Source organism: Nerophis lumbriciformis, linkage group LG15, assembly GCF_033978685.3.
Source record: "Nerophis lumbriciformis linkage group LG15, RoL_Nlum_v2.1, whole genome shotgun sequence".
Taxonomy (NCBI): domain Eukaryota; kingdom Metazoa; phylum Chordata; class Actinopteri; order Syngnathiformes; family Syngnathidae; genus Nerophis; species Nerophis lumbriciformis.
In genome coordinates this window covers 36,838,228-36,852,291 of record NC_084562.2, presented here as the reverse complement: position 1 = coordinate 36,852,291, position 14,064 = coordinate 36,838,228, and the positions used below count along the sequence as shown (strand labels likewise).

At 41.7% G+C, this 14,064-nt stretch overlaps 1 protein-coding gene across 1 annotated transcript in view; it reads left to right on the top strand.

Annotated features, from left to right (window-relative positions):
• Positions 1-14,064, top strand: part of LOC133616089 (multiple epidermal growth factor-like domains protein 10) — a 572,792-nt gene that overhangs the window by 434,696 nt on the left and 124,032 nt on the right. The window contains exon 12 of the mRNA XM_061975174.2: positions 13,482-13,602. Within this exon, the coding sequence (XP_061831158.1) occupies positions 13,482-13,602 (121 nt within the window). The remainder of the gene's footprint in view (positions 1-13,481; positions 13,603-14,064) is intronic.

The following is a 14,064-nucleotide window of genomic DNA, read 5'->3' as shown; positions in this document are numbered from 1 at the left end:
AAACATAGATAATTGTCAAATATACAGGTAAAAGCCAGTAAATTTGAATATTTTGAAAAACTTGATTTATTTCAGTAATTGCATTCAAAAGGTGTAACTTGTACATTATATTTATTCATTGCACCCCGACTGATGCATTCAAATGTTTATTTCATTTAATTTTGATGATTTGAAGTGGCAACAAATGAAAATCCAAAATTCCGTGTGTCACAAAATTAGAATATTACTTAAGGCTAATACAAAAAAGGGATTTTTAGAAATGTTGGCCAACTGAAAAGTATGAAAATGAAAAATATGAGCATGTACAATACTCAATACTTGGTTGGAGCTCCTTTTGCCTCAATTACAGCGTTAATGCGGCGTGGCATGGAGTCGATGAGTTTCTGGCACTGCTCAGGTGTTATGAGAGCCCAGGTTGCTCTGATAGTGGCCTTCAACTCTTCTGCGTTTTTGGGTCTGGCATTCTGCATCTTCCTTTTCACAATACCCCACAGATTTTCTATGGGGCTAAGGTCAGGGGAGTTGGTGGGCCAATTTAGAACAGAAATACCATGGTCCGTAAACCAGGCACGGGTCGATTTTGCGCTGTGTGCAGGCGCCAAGTCCTGTTGGAACTTGAAATCTCCATCTCCATAGAGCAGGTCAGCAGCAGGAAGCATGAAGTGCTCTAAAACTTGCTGGTAGATGGCTGCGTTGACCCTGGATCTCAGGAAACAGAGTGGACCGACACCAGCAGATGACATGGCACCCCAAACCATCACTGATGGTGGGAACTTTACACTAGACTTCAGGCAACGTGGATCCTGTGCCTCTCCTGTCTTCCTCCAGACTCTGGGACCTCGATTTCCAAAGGAAATGCAAAATTTGCTTTCGTCAGAAAACATGACTTTGGACCACTCAGCAGCAGTCCAGCTGGTGTCGGTCCACTCTGTTTCCTGAGATCCAGGGTCAACGCAGCCGTCTACCAGCAAGTTTTAGAGCACTTCATGCTTCCTGCTGCTGACCTGCTCTATGGAGATGGAGATTTCAAGTTCCAACAGGACTTGGCGCCTGCACACAGCGCAAAATCTACCCGTGCCTGGTTTACGGACCATGGTATTTCTGTTCTAAATTGGCCCGCCAACTCCCCTGACCTTAGCCCCATAGAAAATCTGTGGGGTATTGTGAAAAGGAAGATGCAGAATGCCAGACCCAAAAACGCAGAAGAGTTGAAGGCCACTATCAGAGCAACCTGGGCTCTCATAACACCTGAGCAGTGCCAGAAACTCATCGACTCCATGCCACGCCGCATTAACGCAGTAATTGAGGCAAAAGGAGCTCCAACCAAGTATTGAGTATTGTACATGCTCATATTTTTCATTTTCATACTTTTCAGTTGGCCAACATTTCTAAAAATCCCTTTTTTGTATTAGCCTTAAGTAATATTCTAATTTTGTGACACACGGAATTTTGGATTTTCATTTGTTGCCACTTCAAATCATCAAAATTAAATGAAATAAACATTTGAATGCATCAGTCTGTGTGCAATGAATAAATATAATGTACAAGTTACACCTTTTGAATGCAATTACTGAAATAAATCAAGTTTTTCAAAATATTCTAATTTACTGGCTTTTACCTGTATGTGTTCTGTTAAGCCAGTAATGGTAACATAAACAAGCAGGTGGTTTTCTTGTTATATTTTTTGCTTTGAGGAAGTTGCAAACAGCCCCTTTAAGTATTATCTTTACCTTTGTTTCACAAGATTTGTATGTTTATAAATGCTTGTTATTATTGCGTTACTTTATCTAGGGGCACTTTTCTAAGAAAATAAATAATAATGCTGCAACAGCAAACCGTACTTTCCGGGCTATAGAGCTTCACACAATTTTAGAAGAAAAAAAATACTCGCCGCACCAGACTATAAGCCTACGAAATATTTTGGAAATGTTTATTTACATACCTTAATTGTTTCTGTTACACCCCTGTAGAGGGGGGAATATTGAACAGAAACACGGACACGATGTTCACTCATTCAGGTCCAGTCTGTAATGGCAATTTTCCAAAAACATACACTTTTAAACAATACTTTTTAAACATTGCACCTTTTAAAACATTACTCTTTTTTTAAGCATTACATTTCTCTATTTAAAACATGAAAGAAGTAGAAAAATAAAGCATTGTGCTGGAACTTTAATCTGTACAAATATGTAATATTTTTATCAATAGCTAATCAGATCAGAACTGCATAATTATCATCACCAAATATAACTGTAAAGCATTGACTTTTAACTTTTAACATTTTCCACACATGGGATGATTTAGTCAGTATGAAATGGTTTAGTTATATTGTAAAACTTACAAAGTTTGCATGGAGTGACAAATGAAGAATCCCTTTGAGCAGAAACTCTATAGACGCTATAGAATAGTAGACGAAACGAGATATACTTCCGGTTCAAGGCACAAAACAGAAAGTAGATTTTCAACCCGCAGCACCTGCAGTAAGCAAACTCGCTCAAAAGATGGCGCCATAGCCCGAACAATAGAACACCTTTTTCAGTGTCTCTGTCAGTGTAATATGGAAATCGTTTGTTGAATACGAAACATTAGAGTTATTAGTGGAAACAAATCCATATATTAGCCGCACTGTTTTATAAGCCGCAGGATTCAAAGCGTGTGAAAAAAGTAATGACTTATAGTCTGGAAAATAAGGAATGTATATAATTCAACACAAAACTACAACTACAAAAAACAACTTAAAGATAAATACAAGATAAACGGACTAGTTTATAGTACCTTCATTGGAAACCACTTATGTCAACAACCAGTCTACGCTGGCCGACTAACAAATCCCTTGACCACCGTGTTCTTATTACTAAAAAGTCCCTGCTGAAAGGGGTCGTATTACGCAAAACCCACTTTTCTTACCTGCTGCCACCTGTTTTTGATCCCCATAAGGACCAAAAGGTTAATAAATCAATATTGCCTTGTTCCAGATGAGCTGTTTGGAGATTTTGATGATTGTAAGGTAATCTGCCATTGTGTCGATATCTCAATAGGAGGTAGAGGTTTTCCGCAAGACGCCATTTCTATATTATGGGACGTGTTTGTAATGCAAACCAAAATATGTCCGTGGTGAGACTAATAAGGTACAAACCCCGTGTCCATAGGAGTTGGGTAATTGTGTTAGATGTAAATATAAACGGAATACAATGATTTGCAAATCCTTTTCAACCCATATTCAATTGAATGCACTACAAAGACAACATATTTGATGTTCAAACTCATAAACTTTTTTTTGCAAATAATAATTAACTTAGAATTTCATGGCTGCAACATGTGCCAAAGTAGTTGGGAAACGGCATGTTCACCACTGTGTTACATGGCCTTTCCTTTTAACAACACTCAGTAAACGTTTGGGAACTGAGGAGACACATTTTTTAAGCTTCTCAGGAGGAATTCTTTCCCATTCTTGCTTGATGTACAGCTTAAGTTGTTCAGCAGTCCGGGGGTCTCCGTTGTGGTATTTTAGGCTTCATAATGCGCCACACATTTTCAATGGGAGGCAGGTCTGGACTACAGGCAGGCCAGTCTAGTACCTGCACTCTTTTACTATGAAGCCACGTTGATGTAACACGTGGCTTGGCATTGTCTTGCTGAAATAAGCAGGGGCGTCCATGGTAACGTTGCTTGGATGGCAACATATGTTGCTCCAAAACCTATATTTACCTTTCAGCAATAATGGCGCCTTCACAGATGTGTAAGTTACCCATGTCTTGGGCACTAATACACCCCCATACCATCACAGATGCTGGCTTTTCAACTTTGCGCCTATAACAATCCGGATGGTTCTTTTCCTCTTTGGTCCGGAGGACACGACGTCCACAGTTTCCAAAAACAATTTGAAATGTGGACTCGTCAGACCACAGAACACTTTTCCACTTTGTATCAGTCCATCTTAGATGAGCTCAGGCCCAGCGAAGCCGACGGCGTTTCTGGGTGTTGTTGATAAACGGTTTTCGCCTTGCCTAGGAGAGTTTTAACTTGCACTTACAGATGTAGCGACCAACTGTAGTTACTGACAGTGGGTTTCTGAAGTGTTCCTGAGCTCATGTGGTGATATCCTTTACACACTGATGTCGCTTGTTGATGCAGTACAGCCTGAGGGATCGTAGGTCACGGGCTTAGCTGCTTACGTGCAGTGATTTCTCCAGATTCTCTGAACCCTTTGATGATATTACGGACCGTAGATGGTGAAATCCCTAAATTCCTTGCAATAGCTGTTTGAGAAAGGTTTTTCTTAAACTGTTCAACAATTTGCTCACGCATTTGTTGACAAAGTGGTGACCTTCACCCCATCCTTGTTTGTGAATGACTGAGCATTTCATGGAATCTACTTTTATACCCAATCATGGCACCCACCTGTTCCCAATTTGCCTGTTCACCTGTGGGATGTTCCAAATAAGTGTTTGATGAGCATTCCTCAACTTTATCAGTATTTATTGCCACCTTTCCCAACTTCTTTGTCACGTGTTGCTGGCATCAAATTCTAAAGTTAATGATTATTTGCAAAAAAAAAAAAGGTTTTATCAGTTCGAACATCAAATATGTTGTCTTTGTAGCATACTCAACTGAATATGGGTTGACAATTATTTGCAAATCATTGTATTCCGTTTATATTTACATCTAACACAATTTCCCAACTCATATGGAAACGGGGTTTGTAAAATGCTCAGTTACTGGTTGTATTAACCAGCACAGATCAATACACAAACTTCCAGCCTCATCTAAAGAAGTGCCTTGTTAACTTTTGTGTTTCGTGACACTGCATCTACACGTAATCGCAGATGCGGGCAGTGAGATTTGCAGCTGGACAAGGAGGCACAGAGCATACTTGCCAACCCTCCCGATTTTCCCGGGAGACTCCCGAATTTCAGTGCCCCTCCCGAAAATCTCCCGGGGCAACTATTCTCCCGAATTTCTCCTGATTTCCACCCTGACAACAATATTGGGGATGTGCCTTAGAGGCACTGCCTTCAGCGTCCTCTCTCACCTGAAACCTTCACTCCTTAACAGCCGCATGCTGTCCATGCGTCCGCTTTTCCTCCATATAAAAGAGTGCAAGCTCAGTCACATTATAATGTAGCGTTGGACGGGTTTAACAATGGTCTTTACTCGAAGATGTCAAGAAATGCTGACACGTTGTATGATATTTTAACTGGTGTAATGATCAATCAATCAATCTTTATTTATATAGCCCTAAATCACAAGTGTCTCAAAGGGCTGCACAAGCCACAACGACATCCTCGGTACAAAGCCCACATACGGGCAAGGAAAAACTCACCCCAGTGGGACGTCGATGTGAATGACTATGAGAAACCTTGGAGAGGACCGCATATGTGGGTAACCCCCCCCCTCTAGGGGAGACCGAAAGCAATGGATGTCGAGTGGGTCTGACATAATATTGTGAGAGTCCAGTCCATAGTGGATCCAACATAATAGTAAGAGTCCAGTCCATAGTGGGGCCAGCAGGACACCATCCCGAGCGGAGACGGGTCAGCAGCGCAGAGATGTTCCCAGCCGATGCACAGGCGAGCGGTCCACCCCGGGTCCCGACTCTGGACAGCCAGCACTTCATCCATGGCCACCGGACCTGTGCCCCCCCCCCCCCCCCCCCCCCAAGGAAAAGGGGAGCAGAGGAGAAAAGAAAAGAAACGGCAGATCAACTGGTCTAACGGGGGCTATTTAAAGGCTAGAGTATACAAATGAGTTTTAAGATGGGACTTAAATGCTTCTACTGAGGTAGCATCTCTAATTGTTACCGGGAGGGCATTCCATAGTACTGGAGCCCGAATAGAAAACGCTCTATAGCCCGCAGACTTTTTTTGGGCTCTGGGAATCACTAATAAGCCGGAGTTCTTTGAACGCAGATTTCTTGCCGGGACATATGGTACAATGCAATCGACAAGATAGGACGGAGCTAGACCGTTATATCGTTACCGCGATAACGTTTATTTCATGCACACACACGCACACAAGTGAATGCAAAGCATACTTGCTCTACAGCCATACATGTCACACTGACGGTGGCCGTATAAACAACTTTAACACTGTCACTAATGTGCGCCACACTGTGAACCCACACTAAACAAGAATGACAAACACATTTTGGGAGAACATCCGCGCCGTAACACAACATAAACACAACAGAACAAATACCCAGAATCTCTTGCAGCACTAACTTTTCCGGAATGCGACAATAACATCTACGGCTTTTGGAGCTCAGTGCACAACTGCACACACAACAAGAAGGACACCAAGCAGAAGAACGAAGAGACATGGACAACGAGTAAGAAGAAGAAATACGCTTGCAAGTTCCAAAATGATTGGAAAAAAGAATTTCAATTCATCCAGGACAGCTCGAAAAGGGAAGGGGTATGCTGCCTGCACCTCAACCCCGACCCCCCAACCAGGCCCCCAACACCCCCCAACCCCCCATCTCCCGAATTCGGAGGTTCTCTAAGTTGGCAAGTATGGCACAGAGCCTGGCTAAGACACCCACCTTAGCCTGAAGGCAACATACAGAAGGATTCACCCAAAACTACATTTAATCGCAGCGACAGTAATTACTATTTATGGCAACAGTGTAATGTATTACTTACAGTACACCCTCTTACCTAAGTATTGGATTACTACTTTTTTTTTTTTTACTTGTGTCAGATTAGTGTAAAGTAGCGCTATTTAACTGGCAGGCCAAATCAGGCCCTGCAATGGCGCCAGACCTTCCAGCGAGATCAATTAAAAAACCTTGGGACAAGACAGCATTTTTGCAACGGATTCCTAAAAAATTTCAAACACCGTCAAATTGATTATCCTTGACTAGTTTTTTTGCAATAGGTCAGCTACTGTTGTATGGACAGAGCAATTTCTTTCCCCGAATATTGTAACTCTGACAAAATAAATAGACAATAAAAAATGTCTACTGCAGAGGATGCAAGTTCTCCAAAATGTTCTTTCAACCTTTTTGGGTTGCCGACCCCTGGACTAGACGTATAAGATTTCATCGGATTTAGCGATTAGGAGTGACAGATTGTTTGGTAAACGTATAGCATGTTCTATATGTTATAGTTATTTGAATGACTCTTACCATAATATGTTACGTTAACATACCAGTTGGTTATTTATGCATCATATAACGTACACTTATTCAGCCTGTTGTTCACTATTCTTTATTTATTTTAAATTGCCTTTCAAATGTCTATTCTTGGTGTTGGGTTTTATCAAATACATTTCCCCAAAAAATGCGACTTATACTCCCGTGCGACTCATATGTTTTTTTCCTTCTTTATTATGCATTTTCGGCCGGTGCGACTTATACTCCGGAGCGACTTATAGTCCGAAAAATACGGTAGTTGAAAAGTAATGTACCGTATTTTCCGCACTATAAGCCGCCCCGGGTTATTAGCCGCACCTTCAATGAATGGCATATTTTAAAACTTTGTCCACCTATAAGCCGCCCCGGACTATAAGCCGCGCCTACGCTGCGCTAAAGGGAATGTCAAAAAAACAGTCAGATAGGTCAGTCAAACTTTAATAATATATTAAAAACCAGCGTTCTAACAACTCTGTCCCAAAATGTACGCAAATGTGCAATCACAAACATAGTAAAATTCAAAATAGTGCAGAGCAATAGCAACATAATGTTGCTCGAACGTTAATGTCACAACACACAAAATAAACATAGCGCTCACCTTCTGAAGTTATTCTTCATTCGTAAATCCTTCGAATTCTTCGTCTTCGGTGTCCGAATTGAAAAGTTGGGCAAATGTGGGATCCAAAATGGCCGGTTCCGTCTCGTCGAAGTCATCGGAGTCAGTGTCACTGTTGTCCAGCAGTTGCTGTGAAATAGTGGTCCGTGTGCGGATGGAGCGATTGCGTCTTTTCATGAACCGGAAACACCAAGAAGCACCACCTTTAAAATCATCCAGGTGAAGTTCGCTTGCTAGCGTTGTTGCCTTCATTCGAATAGTGATGGTGCTGACACTTCTGCTTGCTGCTCTCTGCTCAACAACCCACTGTTCCAGTTTGTCCTCCAACAGTTGCCATCTTGCTTTGTTCCCTTGGAAACTCTGTTTTGTCTTCTTTACCTGGCGCAGTTCATCTTCTTGCTTCCTCCACCTACGCACCATTGATTCATTTATGTTATATTCTCTTGTTGCTGCTCTATTTCCGTGTTCTTCGGCATGACTTATTGCCTTAAGTTTAAATTCTGCGTTATACGCGTGTCGCTTAGTAGGAGCCATTTTGTGGTCTTTACAGATGTAAACACACAAAGGAAATGAAACGAAAATCCGCGCGCTTCTTCTTCTTCCGGGGGCGGGTGGTTGCTTACAGTAGAAGAAGAAGCGCTTCCTGTTCTATGGGGGCGGGTGCTTACCTTGGCGGTTGCTTGCGTAGAAGAAGAAGCGCTTCCTGTTCTACCGGGAAAAAAGATGGCGGCTGTTTACCGTAGTTTGCGAGATCGAAACTTTATGAAAATGAATCTTAATATTTATCCATATATAAAGCGCACCGGGTTAAAAGCCGCACTGTCAGCTTTTGAGTAAATTTGTGGTTTTTAGGTGCGGCTAATGGTGCGGAAAATACGGTACCTGAATACATTTCTATTCTAGTCAATGTGTCAGTTTCTACAGCCTGTGGATGGGCTTCATCGCACAAGCTAATCTCTGCCAGTCCACAGCTTTCCAGTCACATTTTCTGCCGGAAATTTTGAAAATAATATACCGTATTTTCCGCACTATAAGGCGCACCTAAAAACCACAAATTTTCTCAAAAGCTGACAGTGCGCCTTATAACCCGGTGCGCTTTATATATGGATAAATATTAAGATTCATTTTCATAAAGTTTCGGTCTCGCAACTACGGTAAACAGCCGCCATCTTTTTTCCCCGTAGAAGAGGAAGTGCTTCTTCTTCTACGCAAGCAACCGCCAAGGTAAGCACCCGCCCCCATAGAACAGGAAGCGCTTCTTCTTCTACTGTAAGCAACCACCCGCCCGCATAGAAGAAGAAAAAGCGCGCGGATATTACCGTACGTTTCATTTCCTTTGTGTGTTTACATCTGTAAAGACCACAAAATGGCTCCTACTAAGCGACAGGGATCCGGTTCATGAAAAGACACAATCTCTCCATCCGCACACGGATTACTATTTCACAGCAACTGCCTAAAGACTTTCAAGAAAAGCTGGCTACTTTCCGTGCATATTGTAAAAACAAGATAGCTGAAAAAAAGATCCGGCCAGAGAACATTATCAACATGGACGGACGAGGTTCCACTGACTTTTGATATTCCTGTGAACCGCACTGTGGATACAACGGGAGCACGTACGGTGAATATTCGCACCACAGGGAATGAGAAGTCATCCTTCACTGTGGTTCTAGCTTGCCATGCTAATGGCCAGAAACTTCCACCCATGGTGATATTCAAAAGGAAGACCTTGCCAAAAGAGACCTTTCCAGCCGGCGTCATCATAAAAGCTAACTCGAAGGGATGGATGGATGAAGAAAAGATGAGCGAGTGGTTAAGGTAAGTTTACGCGAAGAGGCCGGGTGGCTTTTTTCACGCAGCTCCGTCCATGTTGATATACGACTCCGTGCGCGCCCACATCACGCTGGTTTTTAATATATTATTAAAGTTTGACTGACCTATCTGACTGTTTTTTTGACATTCATTTAGCGCAGTTAGATGCGGCTTATAACACGGGGCGTCTTATAGGTGGACAAAGTTTTGAAATATGCCGTTCATTGAAGGCGCGGCTTATAACCCAGGGCGCCTTATGGTGCGGAAAATACTGCGTGTTTTTGGGTGGATCTTATTTTACACCTGGTTACAGACCTGAAGTCATCCTGTCAATTATTTTCAGACTTAATTTCACCCCATGGAGTCGATGGATGATAAGCTGTTTCTAGAGGTCCAAAATCACAGAATCATGTTTCTGGCGCAGCACAACTATTTTGGGGACCTGTGCGGGAGAAGCAGTGGAGTGATTAGCGGGAGTTGAATGAGAAGTGTGTGTGGTAACTTGCCAGGAGTGTTGTTGCTGCTGTTTGCTACAAATACAACAATAAAGTAGTCGTTCTGAAAGACAACGTTTTTGCCGCACAAGTCAAGTCAGTGCGGTCACCGACGCCGCAGATGGGTATTGACGGACAAACGAAGCACGAAGACATTACGCATCTTTTGGAAATATGGGGTTAATTAAGTAACATTTTTAGTTACTCTACTTGACTCTGGATAAGAGTATAAAATGTCATTTGAAAACAGAAGAATCTGACTAAACACATGCACAAATGGAGGAAAATGATGTCAACAAACCGATGTACTGTAGGTTCAAAAATTATTATCACTTGTTCTCCTTCTGTCTCTGACAAAAGTAACTTGTAAATGTGAAAGCAATGGCTAATTTCCCTTTTCGATTTCAATTACGTCGATGTCAGTCAGCCAGTCCAAGATGCGTTGACATAAACGGGTTCCACTGTAGTCCACCTAATAATATATGGTTTTGCCAATGGAAAAGCAACATACAGGGAATATCGAGTACAGCCCTGTCAAGCCGAGTAAGTACCGTGCAGTGGAAAAGAGGCATATCACCACCTGCTGCACACAATATGGTGGTACAGTATCTTGTCTGACCTGGTTACCAAGAAGAATCTGCAGTTGGTTGGTGGGAGAGAACATAAAGCTACCTCACTTTGGCTGCTACCACTCAACACTGCTCTTGACAAGCCATGGAGAATTGAATTGAACTGAAATGACCTGTCTCTGCCATACAGTATGTAGTAGAAAGTAGGAACATATTCAAAGGGGTTCTTATGTTCAGAATTTTAATTGATGATCTGTGGCTTAAGTTCACTAGATTTAATCAAAGTAAGATATACACTACTTCACGTTCAGAATTAGTAATGCTATCTTCAAAACCAGTACCTTTGCTCTGCCCCTGCTCTCTGCACTTAAGATACAGTTGTTGATCGAAGACTTTGAGCTTCTTCCGGAATCCTTTGCTTTCAAAATGCTTCTCTAAATGTCTGCTTCAGTATTCAAACATGTCTCTTTAAAGCTACCTCACTTTGACTGCTACCACTCAACACTGCTCTTGATAAGCCATGGAGAATTGAATTGAACTGAAATGACCTGTCTCTGCCATACAGTATGTAGTAGAAAGTAGGAACATATTCAAAGGGGTTCTTATGTTCAGAATTTTAATTGATGATCTGACATCTATCTGTGGCTTAAGTTCACTAGATTTAATCAAAGTAAGATATACACTACTTCACGTTCAGAATTAGTAATGCTATCTTCAAAACCAGTACCTTTGCTCTGCCCCTGCTCTCTGCACTTAAGATACAGTTGTTGAGCGAAGACTTTGAGCTTCTTCCGGAATCCTTTGCTTTCAAAATGCTTCTCTAAATGTCTGCTTCAGTATTCAAACATGTCTCTTTAAAGCTACCTCACTTTGACTGCTACCACTCAACACTGCTCTTGATAAGCCATGGAGAATTGAATTGAACTGAAATGACCTGTCTCTGCCATACAGTATGTAGTAGAAAGTAGGAACATATGATACAGGGATAATGCAATTCTTAACTCCTAATCAAACACGGTCTGATGGTTATGGGTCTATTAAACTTAAATAAAATAATACAAACGTACTTATATCAACAGATTTGTGTCTTTCCAAGTTTTTTTTTGACAAAAAAAACCATGAGAACATCAAATCAAATCAAATCAAATCAACTTTATTTATAGAGCACATTTAAAATTTACCACAGGGGTAGCCAAAGTGCTGTACAATGAACAGGTTAAAAGATAAAACGAGTACCGAGCAAACACAACACAACACAAACAGAACACGATAAAAAAAAAAAAAAAAAAAATTAAAATAGAATTAATAAAAACATAAAAACAGGATCACAGCAGGTGTATTATGGGGCACCATTGCAGGATGGATATCACTCAGTGTTAAAAGCCATGGAATAAAAGTATGTTTTTAAGAGAGATTTAAAAACAGGAAGAGAGGAGGCTTGTCTAACACTCAGGGGTAGGTCGTTCCAGAGCTTGGGAGCAGCAACGGCGAAAGCTCTGTCACCTCTAAGCTTCAGCCTTGTGTCAGGGACCGTCAACAGCAGCTGATCGGCTGATCTTAAGGATCGGGTGGGGCAGTAAGGCTGAAGGAGGTCGGAGAGATAGGTTGGCGCGAGGTTGTTTAGACATTTAAAAACAAATAAAAGGAGTTTAAAATGTATTCGGTAACGCACAGGGAGCCAGTGAAGGGACGCTAAAATAGGGGTGATGTGCTCACGTCTGCGGGTCTGTGTTAGCAGACGAGCAGCAGAGTTCTGCACGAGCTGCAGGCGGGCGAGGGAGGCCTGGCTAATGCCAACATACAGGGCATTGCAGTAGTCAAGACGAGTCGAGATAAAAGCGTGGATTAATTTCTCAAGATCATGTCTTGATAGAAGCGGTTTCACTTTCGCTATTTGGCGTAATTGATAAAAGCTTTTTTGAACGACGCTGCTGATTTGTTTTTCGAATTTAAAATCTGAGTCAAACTTTACCCCCAGGTTTGTGACACAGTCTCTGAGATACGGGGTCAGAGTGCCGAGGTCAACGTTGGGGGAGGGAGAGCGACTTGGACCGAACAACATAACTTCTGTTTTATCTTCATTTAGGCTCAGGAAGTTAGCTGAAAGCCAGACTTTGATGTCGTGCAGGCAGTCAATAAGACGTTGAACCGTGTTATTTTGTGCCATGGGAAAATAAATCTGGCAATCATCGGCATAAAAATGAAATGCAATACTGTACTTCCTAAAAATAGAACCAAGGGGGAGAAGGTAAAGCGCAAATAAAATTGGGGCAAGGATTGAGCCCTGGGGGACCCCATGTGGTAAAGGAGCTGTGGACGCCAAGAAGGATCCCTCAAAATGCCTGATTGGGATTCTTTATTTGGGCAATCGATTACTTAAAAGAATTATACGCAGGCTAACTGACCACGGTAGTTTGTTATTCGCAATGTTTTGCCGTAGACTACAAAAACCAAGACCGTGTACAAAAACCGGGAAAACTTTTGGAGAACATTTTTATTTCCAAAACAGAATCATAATAATAATGGGTTATAAGATAAATGAAGGTACTGTTATACTTTTAATTTAGACGCTGGGATAGGCTCCAGCTCCCCCGCATCCATGAAAGGGACAAGCGGCAGAAAATATGGAAGGACATCAATACCATGAGCAAGAACAATTTGTGTAATTTCCCTAGAGTGACTTCCTTGGGAAAATGTTTGATGTGACTTGCCGGAATACTTAAAGTAAAACCACAAAAGTGCCAGGAAGAACACAGAAACACCTTGACAGTCTGCTTATAAATATGAATTTATAAGTGTGTGCTGGTGTGTAAGCGTTCCCATATTTGTACCTTCTTCACCTTTATGTCTCTTCTCTTTAGGGTGATGACTGCTCAATCAGCTGTCCTGCAGGCCTGTATGGAATCAACTGCACGTCGTCATGTTCCTGTCACAATGAGATTTCGTGCTCACATATCGACGGCTCATGCATGTGCAGAGAAGGTGCTGTTCCTCTCCGTGCCTTTTATTTGGTTGTTTCTCTCATTGCCTCATTACATTCCAAGGATATCTAGAATAGCAAGGTTGTTACTTTATTTTTGTTATTTTACAGACGCAACATGAATGTGGGAAAATTGAAAACTGTATAGTTTCAGAACCGCATCAACACAACATACCGTATTTTTCTGATTATAAATCGCAGTTTTTTTCATAGTTTGGCCGGGGGTGCGACTTATACTCTGGAACGACTTATGTGTGAAATTATTAACACATTACCGTAAAATATTAAATAATATTATTTATCTCATTCACGTAAGAGACTAGGCGGTGGCGGGTCATAGCAGAAGTGCATTGTGAAAAAAAAGATGCTACCTGCTACTACTTCCGTACCTATGAAAACCGGATTTAGCGATTAGGAGCAGTGTTGGGTTACTGAAAACCAGTAACTAGTTACAGTTACTAGTT